Source organism: Drosophila obscura, unplaced genomic scaffold, assembly GCF_018151105.1.
Source record: "Drosophila obscura isolate BZ-5 IFL unplaced genomic scaffold, ASM1815110v1 contig_97, whole genome shotgun sequence".
Taxonomy (NCBI): domain Eukaryota; kingdom Metazoa; phylum Arthropoda; class Insecta; order Diptera; family Drosophilidae; genus Drosophila; species Drosophila obscura.
Window position 1 is genome coordinate 1,653,460 of NW_024542891.1, and position 17,898 is coordinate 1,671,357.

At 49.4% G+C, this 17,898-nt stretch overlaps 5 protein-coding genes across 7 annotated transcripts; 2 read left to right on the top strand and 3 right to left on the bottom strand.

The window, feature by feature from the left end:
- Positions 1-2,101: 2,101 nt before the first annotated feature.
- On the bottom strand, positions 2,102-3,903 carry LOC111080182 (1-acylglycerol-3-phosphate O-acyltransferase Pnpla3). The gene has a single exon (XM_022375653.2). The coding sequence runs from the start codon at positions 3,702-3,704 to the stop codon at positions 2,439-2,441; it is 1,266 nt and encodes a 421-aa protein (XP_022231345.2). The 5' UTR covers positions 3,705-3,903; the 3' UTR covers positions 2,102-2,438.
- Positions 3,904-4,419: 516 nt separating this feature from the next.
- Positions 4,420-7,073, bottom strand: LOC111080181 (T-complex protein 11-like protein 1). The gene is made up of 5 exons (XM_022375651.2): positions 6,742-7,073; positions 6,199-6,680; positions 5,821-6,121; positions 5,572-5,738; positions 4,420-5,508 (listed from the first exon to the last, which is right to left on the bottom strand). Exons 1-5 carry the CDS (start codon positions 6,993-6,995, stop codon positions 5,246-5,248), a joined length of 1,467 nt encoding a protein of 488 aa, XP_022231343.2. The 5' UTR covers positions 6,996-7,073; the 3' UTR covers positions 4,420-5,245.
- Positions 7,074-8,504: 1,431 nt separating this feature from the next.
- Positions 8,505-10,884, top strand: LOC111080179 (ubiquitin carboxyl-terminal hydrolase 30 homolog). Its single transcript, XM_022375648.2, has 4 exons — positions 8,505-8,836; positions 8,895-10,207; positions 10,297-10,496; positions 10,553-10,884. Exons 1-4 carry the CDS (start codon positions 8,755-8,757, stop codon positions 10,662-10,664), a joined length of 1,707 nt encoding a protein of 568 aa, XP_022231340.2. The 5' UTR covers positions 8,505-8,754; the 3' UTR covers positions 10,665-10,884.
- Positions 10,885-11,082: 198 nt separating this feature from the next.
- Positions 11,083-13,552, bottom strand: LOC111080180. Of its 3 annotated transcripts, XM_041596274.1 has the most exons (4): positions 13,187-13,551; positions 12,104-13,123; positions 11,918-12,010; positions 11,083-11,801 (listed from the first exon to the last, which is right to left on the bottom strand). In XM_041596274.1, the coding sequence occupies exons 1-4, from the start codon at positions 13,301-13,303 to the stop codon at positions 11,346-11,348; spliced, it is 1,686 nt and encodes a 561-aa protein (XP_041452208.1). In that variant the 5' UTR covers positions 13,304-13,551; the 3' UTR covers positions 11,083-11,345. The 3 variants fall into 3 exon arrangements, with proteins under 3 accessions (XP_041452208.1, XP_041452209.1, XP_041452207.1); XM_041596275.1 differs by lacking the exon at positions 11,918-12,010 and having other exon boundaries at positions 12,011-13,123; positions 13,187-13,552; XM_041596273.1 differs by having other exon boundaries at positions 11,918-13,123.
- Positions 13,553-13,637: 85 nt separating this feature from the next.
- Positions 13,638-17,823, top strand: LOC111080178 (males-absent on the first protein). The gene is given in 5 exon segments (XM_041596185.1): positions 13,638-14,066; positions 14,173-15,612; positions 15,644-15,782; positions 15,847-16,031; positions 16,033-17,823. Coding segments are annotated over 5 exon segments (3,444 nt in total). The 5' UTR covers positions 13,638-13,766; the 3' UTR covers positions 17,413-17,823.
- The last annotated feature ends 75 nt before the right edge of the window (positions 17,824-17,898 follow it).

The following is a 17,898-nucleotide window of genomic DNA, read 5'->3' on the forward strand; positions in this document are numbered from 1 at the left end:
TTCCTTTTCATTTCTTTTGTTCCCCTCTTCACCCCACAGTCTGCGTCTTTCTGGTTTGTCTGTCTGGTTGCCTGCTTGGCTCCAACTTTGTCTGGTGAGCCTCTCATTTGTATGCTCGATGTTTGACTGCTTCGATCAATTTAAATTGTGCCCCCAACAAGAACGTGGCATGTCTGCGTCTCCCAGTTACAGTCTGCATGTGGAATAAATCGCTTCCCATCAATGCCATCGATCTCATCCTTGACATACTTGGAATAATTTTGAGCTACTACGGCCAGAAATATTTGTGAGTTGCATTTAAGGCACAGAAATATTCATGAGTGCAGAATCACAATATACATTGTACAAGGAAAGGGGGGACGGGACTACCAGAAAGGGTAGTCGTCTGTGGTTTTGTGTATTTCTTGCCCAGAGCCAAACCCAAAGCGAGGCCTGTAGAACGATGTCTGAAACCAGTTCCCGAAACCGCAGCTTAATGATCATAATGGTCGTGGTCGTAATGGTGATGATGGAACCTGCACACTGCAGCTATCAAATAAATACATATGTACACATATGTATGTATGTACATTTAGAGTTCTTGTATATACCCTTAAAACTGGTATTCCCACACACTCGAATTCAAAGGTAGAGTCTGATGTCCCCCTATACAATGTAAATATGTATGTGCATACATACGTATATACATACATCAAGAATATGATCCACATCATTTTTAAAACATAAACAAAATTCTAAACCGTTTAACTAAGCAGCAACTGGCATCGAGTCTTGACTAAAAAAAGAAGAACCGCTCAAAGCAAAATGGAGATCCGTCTGGCAGCACAGATTTTGTTGTTAGTAATGAATGGTTCGTTAAATTAAAAAACAAAAAACGTTTCTCCATTCATGGCATAAAAATTAAGCTCGAAGCGGCACTGGCATCGATGATGGAGCACATACCCACATGAAATTCAAGGATTCAAGAGGATAATTGCCTTGCAAGTTTTTAATGCTTTTAGCCTATAGGGCATGGAAATTCAGGAATATATTATGACAATAGGAGAACTTCGTTAATAGCTCAATGCAAAATATTAATTTTGAATTTATTTTACGATATAATCGTACCTACAAACGAGTAGCTATAGGGCTGCAAGGGTGTTCGAAATTTCGGCACTTAAAGTTTAAGCTATTATTTTCATCTACACTTGAGCTTATAATCATCATAATGGCACATCTGATGATCAAGTGATGGAATTACCAACCGCAAAATGTGCCAATGGATGACTGTAAGTGTACAAATGGCTATGGCTATGGGCTTCGACTTTGGATTCATTCTCCCTTTGCCAACCCAGCGATGACGATGCACGAGCATGTGTGTGTGTGTGTTGTGGGGCGGGGTAGGAGCCAGTTGGCAACCACATCAGCGACATTTCTTATCAAATAGTGATAGAACGAAAACGGGATCGTCAGACACATAAAGGCGCTCCAACTATAAACGTAATCACAAATTTTGACGTTGAAGCAAAAACAAAAAGAAAAACATTATACACCCAAAGAGCGGCAATGGTGAGGATGACAGGGGGGGAAGTGATACAGCATCACTCAGGAGATGAGCTCTGGCCTATACTGGCTGTTGGGGTGCGCACTGAGGCAGCGGAAGAGGCGTTGCTGCACTGGGCAATCAGTAAAAGAAAGCGAGTGAGTGAGTCTGCGACTGCGTCTGCGACTGCGACAGAGGGCAAAGTACAGAAAGTGGCGTGATTCCTATGATTCTCTCTTTCTTTCTTTTTACTGTTATTATGTGTGTGAAATTAAATATGTCGGCAGGAGAGGAAGCGTATCTTCATCAATCTCACTCTCTCTGTCACTGGCTGGGGAACAGTTATAAACAGTACAGTGGCCTCCTTCCGACCTGTTCGGTTTGAAGTCGAGCAAGTAAGAATATATTTTTTTAACTGATTTAGTATTGATTTTGCAAAATCAAATCTGGGGTAAACTTCTAAATTGGCCATTATTCAAGCTCTAGGTAAATTTGTTGCATACAAAATTGCTCTTTTATTCATATTTATTATTAAATGTACATATATGTAAATATAAATGTAAACATATTTTTGCATTTATTTTTCTTTATTCATATTTTATGGTGTCACAGCAGTGAGCTTTCCCCTCGAGCACAGAATTGAGAATCAATACAAATTATTATACACATATGTACATATGTATGTACATACAACTATCATATCCAAGCAGTTTCACAGCAAGCAGTCAGCAATTTGTTGCTCTTCTTTGCACATTTGCTCGTTGTACTAGAAAAGAGAGAAAGAGGAAGAGATACATACATATGTACATACTCGAAACCGGATAATCACAGAAAATATAAAACAAAAAAAAACTTGAGAAATCCTTTAACCCCCGGTTAGAGATCACATCACTGATAAATCGATTGGAGTCCTAGTCTATTCTGGCGAGGTTTGTGTCGGGTGGGAGACAGAGGCAGAGACAGAGCTTCGTATACGCTCACAGTGACCCTTATTCCGCTCCCATTTCTCGGAGTCCAATATTTGTGGAAACTTGATTCTACCGGTGTCAACGTTATCGCTTGACTGTCGTGTCCGAGTCCGTGGCGTCGGCGGCGGTGGTGGTGGAGGCGGCGGCTTCGGAACTACAGAGTTGCAGTGCATCATCAGCAGGCCGAGATCAAAGTGCGGCTGCTCGCATAACGTCAGCGAGCGGCTGAGGCGCCGTCCGATCATTCGGACGATTTGACTGGCCAGCGGCGGAGCGAGTCTGGCGACAGCGCTGAGCAGGGCGGAGGGCATGCAGAATAGGTGTATGCCCGACTGCGGATGTGAGAGCCACCGACCGAGTTCCTTATTGGCCTGCTCCGTGTAGCCGTAGCCGGCGATGGTGTCGCGCACCGCCTGCGGCAGATGGTGCTCCTGGCACTGGTCCCACTCCTGCAGGCGTCCGATGAGATTGTTGCGATTGAGGAAGTACAGGGCGTCGTCGTAGCCCTGCTGGCAAAAGGAGGAGAGGAACTCGGCCCGGCCCGGTAGTACGATGCGCATCATGCGTCGCAGATTAGGCCGCGAGATGCGGATGCAGGTGTTGGCCCAGTTGAGGTTCAGGTGGAACAGGTGCGAGCTGCGGTCCCGCGGACAGATGTCGCTCTCCCCGCAGAAGGGACTCACCGTGACCGTGTGCTCGTCCAGCAGCGGCAGGTTGTCCGAGAAGGCGCCGTCCATGTAGCGGACGCCCCGCACCTGTGGCGGTATCAGTCCGGAGAGGCCCGGAATGAAGCAGGAGCAGAGCAGGGCCTGGAGCAGCTCCTGGCGCGACCCGAACTCTGACATCACCACATTGCACCGATCCCGCACACGCGTCAGTGAGATATGCAGGCGCCCGCTGACCCTCCGGTGTGCGTCTTCGGGCAATTCGCGCTGCATCCCCTCCAGCAGGCATCTCTGCAGATTGAACGACGGACTGAAGGGACCCAGCGGGTGACGACGTGCCTCGCCCACCACCCGCAGGAAGTCGGCGGCCATTGTCTCAAGCGGCAGGTCACAGAGCAGGCAGCAGGCGGCCAGTGCTCCGGCCGAGGCGCCACCAATCCGCTCCAGGAGCAGCTGGGGCGCGTGCTTCTTCAGGCACACGGCCACGCCCACGTGGTAGATGCCCAAGAAGCCGCAGCCGGCGAAAGACAGATTCATCCTCCGCTCCATACGTGTCACAAATCACGTGGTGCTGCCTGTGGGGTCTTCCGATTTGGTTTGAAATTTTTGCTCTTTACTTTTCTTTTCTGTTGATTTTGCGCTTTTTCTGTCCCTCTTTTGTTTTTATTTATTCGTTCTCTTTTTTTTTTGTTGCTTCTTTTGGTTCGTCCGATCTTGGCCCTTGTCTAATGTGACCGTTCGTCGGACACTCCACCTGCACTAAATACCAATTTAAATAATTGCAGTGGGAACAATTGGTAATCAGATCGTACCGTTCCGATCAGCGGTGTGCGGAGGGGGATAGATAGCCCTCGTATCAGGGAGCTTTGCTGTCACAGGAGCTAAACAAGAAATGAAAACAGACACTGAAAGAAAGTTTCCCAGAAAATATGATTTGCTGTGGAGTTTAATAATGCTAATAGGTTATTGGCGCAAGCATAACATATCAGAGAATACAGCTCAATCGATCCATTAATTATCCATTAACAGCTCATTGAAATCGGAATATATATATATATATATATTATGGCTTCTGAAAGTATCTCAGTGAGATATAGCAAAAGTATTTGATGTTATTACATTTCAATGCTGGATATCAGCTTTCAAGTGAACATCAGCCCAAATTTGGAAAGCATCTACTGCTGGCTCCTCTTTCAGCTAAATTGTTGGAGTGTTGTGCTTTTAGGACAGCAATATCATCTGCCCTGAGCATTTGACCATCGAATCGAATTCAATAACTTTTATTCAATCATTGTGAGTCAGGATTTAAACTAAGCTACAAATATCTGAATAGATGTGAAGCACATATGTATCTATAATGCATTCATGTGGGTATAATAAATATGTTAGTTTGTAAGCAATTCGTTTCATATTTCTACTCCTATCGAGACGCTTGTCTTGCCCGCGACACACACACACAGAACCCTCAACAAAATTCAATTAACATTCAGTGGTGGGGCTACAATTTGAAACGGGTTTAATGCTAGATTTAGTATAATGTACTAGGTATATAAGTAGGTATATATAAGGTATAATAAAATATATGATTAATTAGTTATAAACCATTCTGCAGCTGCGAGCACGCGAGCCATCCCCACTATATGCATCATTTTTATATATATATATATATATATATATATATATATTCCATCTTTATCACAGAGGCTCCAGCACGGATTTCGGATTTCGGATATCGGGTGTCGGTGTTGTTTTTGTTTTGATTTCTTGGTGTTTACAGTGTGTTACTTGGTGTTGATTGACTTTCAGATTAAAGTAGGTAAATGGATACATCAAAATTAAAAGCCAAATCAAAGTTATTTAAAGTGCTAAATTTGGATAGTTCAGTTCAATGGGTACGGGCCAGTCCGTGACAGTTATGCCCTTCCTTCCTTCCTTCCTTCCTTCCTTATTCTGTTTTCTTGGTTTTGATGAGGAATCCATAGCGTTTCCAGTGCGTTAGTACCAGTAGTCATCCTTATCTGTCCTTGGTGTTTTTGGGTGTTCATTTCTGTTGCTTGTCTCTGCGTCCCGCGTCTGAAGCTTTACCCTCTCTAAGGATTGGCCACCTGGGCAATGCCGCCAATAGGTGCGGCTGCGGCCGGCTCGGACGGCGACTCTGGAGTGCTGGAAGTTGTCTTCTCCAGAATTTTGAAGAGCTGCTCCCCAAAGACAGCATGATTGTAGGATATCAAGCGCAGCAGCGACGTTATAAGTGCAGTCAGCTCATCCTCAAACTCTTTGAAGCCGGCTGGCGGTGGTGGAATGTGGTTGTCGGCGCGCAGCGACACGCGCACAAAGAGATCAAAGCGCTTGGCTGGGGAATAAGAACAGAGCGGTGAGGGGGGCGGTGATCTAGCGGATCGAGCCATTAACTTACCCATGAGACTGCGCACTGGTGAGGTTTTGTTGCTGAGCTGCATCAGCTGGCTCTTCAGGCTCGCCAGGTTGCTCTCGTCCATATCCGGCTGCTGCTCCTGCGACAGGGCGCTGTTCACAAGGCAGCGGATCTGCTCGTAGCAGCTCTCCAGTGCCGCGGCCACTTGCCTGTAAAAGTTGAACGGGGCAAAATGCAGTCGCAGTCGCAGTCGCAGTTTGATTGTGTATTGATTTCGGGTGAACGACTCACGTTTCATCCTTGACATCCTGCATTATGATTTCCAGCTGCTTGGCCAGTTTCATGCGGTTATTGGGACGCTGCGAAATAATTGGTGGACTCTGGGCAATCGAGATAAGTGAGGCGCACAGGATCAGGCGCTGGGCCCGCCAGCTAATGCTCGCAAAGCGCTCCTTGTCAATACGCAGAAGCTCGGGGAAGTCCTTGTCAGCCGGATAGTCGATCAGCTCCATGTATCCATTGTAGATGGTCTGATTGTTGCTGACATCAGAGCGATTACGCTGCAGCCAGTCCTCAGTGGCCGGGAAACCAGCTGGGGATTCGATCAAATAAGCAAATAAGCGATTGGACGGGATCTTCCACATCTTCCACTCTGCACGATGTACTAACCTTTGCCATGGAATTCGTGCAGATATTTGCTGAGCTTCTCCTTCTCGTACTGCACCGAATTGGCGGAGATTTCCTTGCGGGCCAGCTCCAGCATGAAATTAGCCATGTCCAGCTTCATCAGCGCCATCAGCTCCAAAATGCTGCGGAAGGTGTCCACCACATCGTCAATTGTGCGCAGTTCGGCCACCGCCTCATCCCGGGCCGCGCTGCACGATTGCGACAGAATGAGGATCACAAAATCGGCATAGGACTTGAAGTCCAGCACGCCCTGCTCCGCCTGTTGCCTGATGACATCGGTGTCCAGCACCTCGTTGATGCGCGCAATCGTCCGTTCGTTGGGTGTCACCAGCTGGGGTATGCACTCCTTGATCTCGGCCAGCAGGCGTATGGCCTGATCGTACTGCGGCGGCTGGCGCTCCAGCTGCGTGCGCAATACATCCCAGTAGGCCTTGTAAACCATGGCCTTGACGCGTCCCTCAAAGCTGCAATGAATTTTGGGTTGGATTAGCACTGGGAACTGGTTGCACCAATTCCACTGCTCACCTGTGCGTTGGCGGCTCATACTGCTTCAGCTTGTAGTCCGGATTCAAGGCAATCTCGTGGGCCAGCTCCATATTCCGGAGATCCTTGAAAATGCCAGACACCTCCTCAATGGTGACAATCTTCGGCGGGCTGCCATCGAGGCTGGGCACCACAAAGCGCGTCATGCTGTCCACAGAGCTCTCGCTTTCGGTGCGCTCCCCCAACCCGGTCGGGGCCTGGTCTTGCTCCTGCTCCTGTTTTGGTTTGTTCTCCATGTTCTCCTTGGTTTTTTTTATTTTTTTTCTTTGTTCGGGGAAACTGCGACGCAAATTTATTGCCTGTGACTGTAACTGTAACTGTAACTGGTTTTAACCAAATTTGACTCTGGCTTTGCCTCTTCCGCCGGGCAGCTATTGCACTTTTGCCTGCACTTTCTTTGTTAGAGGTCAGCTGAAGCTCGGTTCGCGGCTGTAGCCTGTGTGCAAAATACGCAATGAGATATAACCGTTAAAAATATGCTGTGTCTGTGTGTGTGCGTTCTGTTGCTGAACAAAGAGAACGACTTTCAGATACCCCTCCGCAGTTTCGTTTCTTGTTGTCGTTGGTGCAAATCTAATTCGAATTTAAGTTCGTTTAAGTATGGACGAGGCAATAACTTGTTTTCACCATTCTGACCATATTAAAAACTCCAATCGGAAAGAGTTTAGTTACATGGGTTGATAATGTCTAAATAAATATGTACGCGAATATGTACATATGTGTAAATTATTATAATTATTAATTACAAAGAATACTTGTTGCTTGATTTTATTGCGGTGGGCTGAAATTTGCCTATGTATGCTCTCCACAAGCGCTGGCTATATACTGACGGAAATTGAATATTAACGTGAAAATTGTTCGTGATGCTGCAGCTATTGCAGCATCTCATGACACAGATTCCAAAAGTAAAATGCGGAAAATTGGAGCAAATTGCACAACGAACTGTCCGTTCCTCTGCTTTAAGTTTTGAGGCCCCAGCCAGCGAATGGGCGACATAAACAAAGAGCGCAATAAAGCAGAAAGTGAAAACAGAAACGAAAAAATGTTTTCTCTATTGCGTAGAAAATCTCAGCTGGGAACAGGGCGCACTGGTTGGAAGGGGAGGGAGGGAGGTAGCGTAGGTTGGTGGTAGGTAGGGAACGTTGCGAAATGGACACAAGGACAGCGAACGGTGGGTGGTGGGGGTTGGTGTTGGGGTTGGGGTTGGGGTTGGAGGCCCTCTAAACTATTACTCGTATTTGTTTCGAGAACTTACCAGACTTTTGCGACTAAAGAATGTTCCAGAAAGAATTCCAAAGAGAACCGTCACTGATTAATTTATAAATCAATTGAATTGGTTTTTGTGATTTAAATTTAATTTTGGAATTTTTATGTTGTATCCGAGCACCCACTGCACTGACAAATCTCCAATAAGTTATAATGCTTCACAATTCAATTTCGAAACTGGCTTCCATTACGCAGCGCCAGCTTTGTTTGTTTTCTTTGTATGCCTTGCCCCCCACCGCCCCTCCAAAACATTTCTTTTCCAAACACAGCTGTAACAAATATCGATATCTCCCTATCGATACTTTTTTGTAACATGTAATTTTCCGCTGCTAAAGTGCTATTAAATAGCTTCACAAGAAGCGTTTGCAGCTTACAAAAAATCCTGCGTCCAGAAGCAATAAACTAGACAATTAACAAACGCCTCAAATTTTATTGTACGCGATGGCTGGGCTGCATCGATAGTATCGGCGATTTAACTGGCCCTGCCGGATCGGGGAAAAAAGCGCTGAGCCATCAGGAGCAGCAGGCAAATTTTTCTGCAGGTTCGACAGAAATTATCAGAGATTTCCTAATTCCTCTGAATACGGCGATTTACAGTAACGTTGGGCAGGTGGTTTGAGCTCAAGTATCTCAGTCCGACCACCGTTTTGCCACCATAACGCCAATCAATGGTTTAGTGTGGTGTGTCCTCCCGCCTGTCAACCTAAAGTGTCTGCAAGAGCGAAATAAATGGAGAGCGAGAAGATATTGATGGCTGCTGGTGTGACGGTAGCTGCCGTCGTAGGAGCCTTTGTACTCTGGGGACCTTCAGGTGAGTGGATCCAGGTTGTGTTATGGTTATGTTGATGCAAAATGCTCACTCCGTTTAGGCTCCCGGTTGCGTCAGCGTCGTGGCCAGATCGCAGGGCTTCACAACTTCGGACGTACATGCTTCCTCAATACGCTGCTCCAGGCACTAGCCGCATGTCCGCAGTTCATAGCCTGGCTTCAGCTCTACAACGGAGCCTCGCCGGACCGGAAAAGCCTAATCAGTTCCATGCTGAACACCCTGGAGGTAATTAATGGCACCCACGCTACACTGCGCGGCGACCCGCATTCACCGGGCGCCGTTCTGCGGGCCCTTAACACCTTGGGCTGGGTGATACCCCAGGAGGAGCACGATGCCCACGAGTTGTTCCATGTGCTGCTGTCTTCGCTGGAGGAGGAGGCCATACGGCCCCATCCATTGGGTTGTCTATCTGATGCGCTGCCCGGACCACCGGGCCATGAGGACGACAGCTGCAGCAGCGTTGGTATCGAAACACCGGCTGGCGGCGGCTTCAGGCCGCTCAATTCGGTGGCCGTGGGCGTCGGCGCGAGCCAGCGGATTGGGGAACAGCCGAATCGACCATCCAGCGCTATGCTCACTGACTTTCTCAACATGGACTACGACGAGTCGACCAATCTGACGCGCCTGGTGCGCTCCGAGGCCCACACCCCCGACTCACCGGCGTCCGTGTGCGAGCGCGAGGGCAACGATCGAATCGGATCCCTGCTGGATGCCATCTCGCCCGGCACCTCGTTGATGGGGCAGCATCCGTTCGGATTTCCCCTTTGCAGCGAGCCCCTGGCTATTGATTCGCTGACCACGCCTACTGTGGGTGGTGGGGAGCGTTTGTCGCGCCCTCGACAGCCACAGTCGCAGGATGTGAGCGAGGGGCTCAATAGGCGGGTGTCGGCCTCTTGCCGGTCCCTCGAACGGCTCCATCGTGGGCCCGGACGAGTATCGATCTGGTCCAGCATGATGCCCAGCCAGGTGGCCCATCCCTTTCAGGGAGCAATGGGCGCCCAGCTTGTGTGCAACGGCTGCGGCTCCAAGTCCTCGGTGCGCTACGATAAATTTGATAGCGTCATCCTCAACTTGCCGGCACAGCGCCGCACCGGCCTGAGCTTGGGCCACCTGCTCAGCGAATACATTACGTCGGAGGACCTGAGCGACGTCAAGTGTGACTCGTGCAACGAGACCACCACACACACAAAGTCTGTTACGTTTGCCAAGCTGCCCGGCTGCCTGTGCATCCACATAGCCCGCACTGTTTGGCTGCCCACGGGACAGGTGTGCAAGCGACGGGACTATGTTCACTTTCCCGAGAGCCTATCAATGGCACCCTACAGCTTCGTTCAACCGCACCTCAACAGCCAGGTGAGTGGCGGCTGGCAGCCAGTCTGCCAAACTGCCAATCTGCATTCACATCTGATGGTTTTTTTTTGTTGTCTTTTGTTTTGCTGCAGGCCACCACACCTTGGGGATCAACGATGTCTCTATTCTCATCAAGCCTGCCGATGAACAATGCCATGAGTGGTGGCGAAGGCTTCGGCACCATGTTCCCCAAGAATCTGTACCGTCTGCTGGCCGTGGTGGTGCACACGGGCGAGGCCAATAGCGGACACTTTGTCACCTATCGGCGTGGCTCGCTTAGGAATGCCCATCGGTGAGTGTAGTATCCCCTGTCTCGCTCTAAATGATGTATAACCTTTTTTCGGTCAGTTGGTTCTACACATCGGACACGATTGTGCGCGAGGTGACCATCGATGAGGTGCTCAGTGTGCCCGCCTACCTTCTGTTCTACGATCGAGGACAGCAACGCCCAATGCGCTAGTAAACCCATGGTTAATGGCGTTCATTGGGATCGGAATAGTTGTATTTAATTATATATGTACACTTGGCCTAGTCAAACACTCAGCCAAACACACAAACTTGATGTGATGGAAAACCAAATCCAAATTAAAATCCAAAATAATTCGTTATTATCGAAACAGTGGGATACAAATACAAAACAAAACACACTCACACACATAATAATAAGCTTACATACATATTCGATTATATATGTAGTATGTGTGCATGTATGTACGTACGTACCCCCAATTTATATACTCATTAAGACATAGCATCAATATGGTCTCTGTAGGCGCATCCTGGAACTACTCTTTACACTTCGATTGGTATCGATGCATTTAACAATTCGTAATGTGCTTTTAGCTGTCTATGTTTAGCAATAGAACACACACACACACACATGCCTGTACACTCTATATACATATATGTATAAGTCAACTTATAATTATTTGTGCGTTATTTCCATAGGATAAAAGTTCAATAAAAACTCGAAAAAGGTACGCCTCTGGGTTGGTTCTAACAACAAACAAAAAAACCCGATCAAAGAGGCATCACGATAAACCGACCGCCATAGAACAGCCTTTTCGGTGCCTCAGATAACATCTTATAATTATTTAAAATTAATTATAATTAAGTTAAAAAAAAAAAAAAAAAAACATCTCTATGATTCACCATATATTTTGGCATAGATGCCGATATCATTGGTTCGATACCAAATGTCCTTATCGGTGACTTGGAGCAAACGCAACGCCTCGGGAGAACGATCCCTGATCCTGGGGTCATCGTCGGCAAATCGAACGCAGCAGGTACCCGTGCAAATTTTTGACTCGTTAAACTCGTAAAACTCCAAGTAGAAAAATGGCTCGTTCGGACATGCAAAGCCTTTGCGTATCACCAGATCTGTTGTATATTTTGTATATGGCTGCTTCGGGGAAGCGGAGATCTCGATATTCTCTTCTTCTGCCCTGTCGTTTGGTGGCGGTGTTTCGTGAGGGGGGCTGCAGGATGCCCGCTGGAGGGATTCGAATTCCATATCCGGTGCACCAGTAGAATCAGCGCTCGAGAGCACGGATAGTTTGGGTTCTGGCTTGGCTTCCTTATCGGACTGGGAACCAATCTGTGTCTGGTAGTTTGGGTTCTAGTTGTTTGCCCCACCTTCTTATGACTGGGATAATCTTGTTGTATTGGGTTTGGCTCGCAGCCAACCTGATCCTTATCGGACTGGGAATCAATCTCGATGATCTCGGATAGTTTGGGTTCTGGCTTGCTGATTGACGGCCGTACAGCCAGACCTGGGAAAAATTCCTCATCGGACTGGGAATCAATCTCGATGATCTCGGATAGTTTGGGTTCTGGCTTGCTGATTGACGGCCGTACAGCCAGACCTGGGAAAAATCCCTCATCGGACTGGGAATCAATCTCCATGATCTCAACTTTCTGAACATCGAGGTCATTTTTTTCGACAGTGGCTCCGCAGGATGAGCGCTGGGATGCAATCACTGTTATCACGCTGGCATCCGAACTGGTGATACTCTCCTCGTCGGAGAAAACCGGCACTGCATCACTGTTCAGGCGCATCGATATATCGGGTCCTGACTTGGTCACATAAAAGGACATCTCGATTTGTTCCGCCGTTGGGTCAGTCATTGGGTACGAAGTTGTTGACATGGTACGCTGATGGCTACTCCTGATCTTCTGTTCCATTTCCAGACAGATCTCGCACTTGAAATCAACGGGCTTGGAGGCACGCGACAGTCTCGAAATTCCTGCAACACACTTAAGGTGTGCCCCGGTCGAGGCGCACAGCTTGCAGGGGAATATGGTCCAGCTGCCTTTGTTGTAGTCTCGTCCGTTGGGGCATAGACATTTTACTTGAATGCATTGCATATGCTTGCGGTGCAGTTCCTGGTAAGCGTCTTTCTGCCTCTCCCAGGTTGCGTCACGGTCCGGCACAAATACCGACTGCTTGCGAATGATGTCGCGGAACTTGTCCGTGCGACACCAGATGCAGCGCAGATAGTAGCCCGAGGCAAGGGCGTACTTCCGCATACAGATCCGGTGAGCAAAGCCCTTCTTGCAGCAGTCGCCATAGGAGACGTTATACAGCCTGAACGGTGTAATCGGCTTAAAGCAGATGTCGCAGATTTGGTTTTTTGGTGGCTTCTCTATCAGCTGACGCTTATAATCGTCCAAGGGTTGACAAGCTTCGCAATAGTTTCGAAATTCGCCAAAGAACTCAATTGTGCTGTGGTTATCAAAACTGCAGGTCAAGTGGGAGAGTCTACGGCACTTGTGGCATTCTAAGCTGGCGCCCGGCTTAGCGCAGTAGAAACACGTTCGTTTCTTAGCGGCGATGGATTCCAGGCGAATGTCGCGCAGCAAAAAGCCGAGAATGCCGCTTGAGTCGCCGCCGCGTTGGGCAAGGTTTGTGGACAGAAGCTAGAGAACCGAAACAAATATAGTTTCCTGTTAGCGCCACACCACACGTGGATTTAAACTTACCAAGCAGAAGTAGTGGACTGTCAGTTCCTGCCTATTCATCCAGTCGCCTAATACCAAGGTATCATAATCATTGTTGCCGCTACTTTTGCCGCAGATATCACACTTTTTGTTTACCATATTTCAATAAATGGCGCGTATCGTGATAGGAATGGAACTTAGTCAACTTGGCTGCAGACGAATATCGCAAAAGCGGCAGCGCAGTCAATCGATAGCTGCAATACAAGTCGAGTGAGAGGTATATATGCTCTGTACGACTTTTGTTATTGAATTGCTTGCTGCAAAAGAGCAAATAAACGGTAAATTTACACTCAATGAGTGTCTTTGAACCAACAAACCACCAAAACTGACACAAATTTTTTATTGTGTTCGTGTCATGCCTTACCACTAATATCGATACAAAATGCCCATCTCCATGACGTAGCAGAGTGTGTTATGTAGAGGGGGGGGTGACAAAATCGAACAAACTAGAAAAGTCTATCGACCTACTATGGTACTCTGCTGTTTGGCATCTCAAGTCGAAGCATTTTTTTCCATTGACAAATTTAAATTGGAAATTGGTAAAACGGACTGCCGTTAGCGAATGAGCGAAAGTGATTTTTGTAAGATGTCCGAGGGGGACGTGGAACACTCGCGCGGGGAAGAGTACAACGAAGAACGCAGACCGCGCGAAGAGGAAAAATTGCGCGAAAAAATTAGCTTGAGCGACGAGCAACACTCCCACGACCAAGAACACTCGCGCGACGCGGAGCAAGAGCACTCTCGCGAGGAGGACAGGTCGCTCGTGGACGTGGACCATGACAACTCGCTCGAGGAGGAGCAGGAGCCGGAGCAGGAGCAGGAGCAGTCGCGCGGTGAGGAGCAGGAACACTCTCGCGAGGAGGAACACTCTCGCGAGGAGGAGCAAGTCTCGCGAGGAGGAGCACTCGCACGAGCAGGAACACTCTCTCGAGCAGGAACACTCGCACGAAGAAGACCCTTCTCGCGAGGAGGAGGAGGAGCACTCTCGCGAAGAAGACCACTCTTTCGAAGAAGGGGAGCTCTCCCGCGAGGAGGCACCCCCACTCGAGCCGGAGCACTTGCCTGGCGAGGCATACTCCTGCCAGACGAAAAACATGCCCCACGAAGAACATTCGCACGACAAGGAACCCTCGCGGAACGAAGAGCATTCCCGCAACGAGGAAAGCTCCGTGGACGAGGGGCTCTTGCGCGACGAAGAGCAGCAGTCGTGCGACGAGGAACAGCTGCCCGTTGAGGTTGAGGCTGAGGCTGAGGCAGAGGAGCACTCGCGCGAAGATGAACCAGGAACCGAAGATGGCCAGGAGCACTCGCAGATAGAAGACGTGCAGTCGCCAGACGAGGTAGACATGCGCTACGGTGAACAACCGCGCGGCGGCGGATGGGTTCAATACGAAGAACCTTCGGCCTACGAGGTACCACCCTACGAGGATCCGTCGCGCCCACCGCATTACGAGGAGCAGTCACGCTATTTGGATGTCACCACCGACTGCTATATGGTGGAAGTTGATGCTGCGGCGGAAGAAGAAAAAACTACAGCGGTGCGCGAGGAGGCCGAGCTGAATGCCATCGATATTATCGATCCGACAGGCACGGATGGCGTCGAGGTGGTCCATGATCAGTCCATGGACCTGAGCTGTGTCAATACCGCACTGGATGCCGAGGAGAGTGGCGAGCCGCCAGCTAAGCGGGAGAAGACCCACTACGAAAACAGCCCCGTGACGGAGGACAGCAGTAGCAGCAGCTCGAGCACGTCCAGTAGCGGCAGAAGCTCGCGCTCCGATGACTACGACGATTCAACCAAAGACGAAGCATCCGTGGACACGGTCATCTATGTGGAGGATCTGCCCCGGCCCATTAGCTACCCCATGATGGATCCAGACGCACCCACCAAACCGATTATCACCGAGGTGGTGACTATTCCCGCACCGCGGGTGAATCTTTTGCGTTATCCAATGCCGAATATGCCGCATATACCGCCTATCCAGCACCATATGCCCCCGCCACCGCCACGGCGGCCGATCGACTCCGAGCCCGAGCTTGATCCCGATGAGTATGATGGAGCGGTGGCAATGCCGGGCCTGCCAGCCAAGGATTGCGGTGACAATATTAATCTGCCTCCCTATATACCAGATCACTATGCGGGATCCCCGCGGGCCGAGCAGCAGCCGGAGCAGGAGCCGCCACGCCAGCAGTTTATATATCCGCGCCAGCCGCTTGACTGTCCAGCACAAGCACATCGCGCCCAGGTGCAGCAGGTGCAACAGGTGCCCGATAACCAGCAGTTTGTCTATCCGCGCCAGCCGCTTGACTATCCAGCAGCAGGCACAGCGCGCCCAGCTGCCGCCGGATCAGCAGTTTGTCTACCCGCGCCAGCCCCTTGTATTTCCGCCCCAGGCACAGCCGGAGCAGGAAAAGGATAAGTATCCGCCGACGCGGATACCAGCGCGTCAGCTGATTGATTCATATAAAATTAAACACCGTCCACCATCGGGCGATCGACGCCGCATGCCACCGCCACCCATGCGCACTGTGCTCGGTGCGGAAATGGAGAACATTTCGGATGATGATGATGAGATTAGCGACGCTGACCAGAGCAGCAGCAGTGCCAGCGGCAGTGGCAGGCGGCGGCGGCAGCGGCAGCGGCAGCAGCAGCACCGAGAACGAGTCGGAGGAGGAGGATGATGATTACATACTGATTGAGCATGACAGCAATTCCGCGGAGACGGAGACAGAGGCAATGGCGGGATCGGGTGATCTGGGTGATGGGATCGTAGTCAACGAGGATTCCGAGAAGGTGTACTACATTCGGCGCGAAGACGGCACCGTTACATGCCGGCCGCGTGCTCCAGTCGCGCATCACCGAGAACATTCTGATGCCCAACGAGTACTACGTCCACTATGTGGGCCTCAATCGCCGCCTGGACGAGTGGGTGGGTCGCCATCGGCTCTCGGACAATGCCGATGACCTGGGCGGCATCACAGAAACGGCCAGCAGCCTCCTCCAATTGGACAGCGATCAGCCGGGCACCAGTCGTGAGATGCTGCAGCAGCAGGCGCTTCTGGCGCAGCAACAACAGATTCTGTTGCAGCAGCAGCAGCAACAGCGGGAGCTGGAAAAGGAGCGTGCCCTGCGCGAGGGCAACAAGGACTACTATCTGTCGGCGTGCGAGAATAATCGCTACGATTACAGTGACCGCAAGATGACGCGCTACCAGAAGCGACGCTACGACGAGATCAATCACGTGCAGAAGAGCCATGCCGAGCTGACCGCCTCCCAGGCAGCCCTCGAGAAGGAGCACGAGTCCATCACGAAGATCAAGTACATCGACAAGCTGCAGTTTGGCAACTATGAGATCGACACCTGGTACTTCAGCCCCTTTCCGGGCGACTACGGCAAGGCGCGCACCCTGTATGTGTGCGAATATTGCCTGAAGTATATGCGAGTGCGGAAGAGCTACAGCTACCATACGTATGTGTGCCGCAAGCGGCATCCGCCCGGTCGTGAGATCTATCGCAAGGGAAATGTATCCATTTTCGAGGTGAACGGCAAGGAGGAGCCGCTCTACTGTCAGCTGCTCTGCCTGATGTCCAAGCTCTTTCTCGACCACAAGGTGCTGTACTTCGATATGGATCCGTTCTTCTTCTACATTCTGTGCGAGGTGGACAGGGAAGGCAGTCATATTGTTGGCTATTTCTCCAAGGAGAAGAAATCCCCAGACAACAACAATGTGGCATGCATTTTGGTACTGCCACCGCATCAGCGCAAGGGCTTTGGCAAGCTGCTGATCGCCTTCAGCTACGAGCTGTCCCGCAGAGAGGGCGTCATTGGAAGTCCAGAGAAGCCGCTGTCGGATCTCGGTCGACTGAGTTATCGCAGCTACTGGGCCTACACTCTGTTGGAGCTGATGCGCAATCGCGTTTCGCTGGAGCAGACCACCATCAAGGAGCTGAGTGAGGTGAGCGGCATTACCCACGATGACATCATCTACACGCTGCAGTCAATGAAGATGATCAAGTACTGGAAGGGCCAGAATGTCATCTGTGTGACCACCAAGACCATATTCGACCACCTACTGCTGCCGCAGTTCAAGAAGCCCAAGCTGACCATCGATCGCAGCTATCTGTTCTGGAACCCCACCAACATGCCGGCGCCAGCCCGGCCACCGCTACCCATCAATGCGATAGCACTTGGCCAGATTCCGACATAAGCTACACTTATATTAATACGCGTAAGAACACTTTTTTTTTTTTTTGTGCCTAGTCTCGTGGTCTTTGAGGATAATACCTTTTCGTCACTTTATTATCCTCTATTATTATGTATCATTGGTTCCAAATTGTCTTTATCAATTATTATATTTAACAAAATTGTCTAAATTATTAAGCAAAAAAAATTCGATCTGAATTATGTATGTACATGGCCAGCATGCAAATTGTATTTAACTTATGTGCACAAACATTATCCAAAATTTCATGTTTTAAGTCTTTAAGCAAACAACAACAAAAAAACAAAACAAAACGAAAAACAAGCAACAAACAACCGAATAATGCAAATAAAATTGAAAAGAAAGCTATGTGTACAGCAGCGTACATAAATATAGCACTTTTCGAATCCCCGAGAACAATTGTGTGACCATTAATTTCGGGGACTTGTACTTGTACTCTGGGATAGTGCAAGAAATTACTTACCATGCTCT

What these genes read in the sequence shown, in the direction of transcription:
- LOC111080180 (XM_041596273.1), bottom strand. Translation starts at nt 13,303, where the DNA reads ATGGTAAACAAAAAGTGTGATATCTGCGGCAAAAGTAGCGGCAACAAT. An exon ending in CAGTCCACTACTTCTGCTTG is followed by an intron (nt 13,124 to 13,186) that starts GTAAGTTTAAAT and finishes TCGGTTCTCTAG; the next exon opens with CTTCTGTCCACAAACCTTGC. An exon ending in AACTATCCGAGATCATCGAG is followed by an intron (nt 11,802 to 11,917) that starts ATTGATTCCCAG and finishes TACCAGACACAG; the next exon opens with ATTGGTTCCCAGTCCGATAA.
- LOC111080181 (XM_022375651.2), bottom strand. Translation starts at nt 6,995, where the DNA reads ATGGAGAACAAACCAAAACAGGAGCAGGAGCAAGACCAGGCCCCGACC. An exon ending in TATGAGCCGCCAACGCACAG is followed by an intron (nt 6,681 to 6,741) that starts GTGAGCAGTGGA and finishes AATTCATTGCAG; the next exon opens with CTTTGAGGGACGCGTCAAGG. An exon ending in GCACGAATTCCATGGCAAAG is followed by an intron (nt 6,122 to 6,198) that starts GTTAGTACATCG and finishes TCGAATCCCCAG; the next exon opens with CTGGTTTCCCGGCCACTGAG.
- LOC111080182 (XM_022375653.2), bottom strand. Translation starts at nt 3,704, where the DNA reads ATGGAGCGGAGGATGAATCTGTCTTTCGCCGGCTGCGGCTTCTTGGGC.
- LOC111080179 (XM_022375648.2), top strand. Translation starts at nt 8,755, where the DNA reads ATGGAGAGCGAGAAGATATTGATGGCTGCTGGTGTGACGGTAGCTGCC. An exon ending in TGTACTCTGGGGACCTTCAG is followed by an intron (nt 8,837 to 8,894) that starts GTGAGTGGATCC and finishes CACTCCGTTTAG; the next exon opens with GCTCCCGGTTGCGTCAGCGT. An exon ending in TCGCTTAGGAATGCCCATCG is followed by an intron (nt 10,497 to 10,552) that starts GTGAGTGTAGTA and finishes TTTTTCGGTCAG; the next exon opens with TTGGTTCTACACATCGGACA.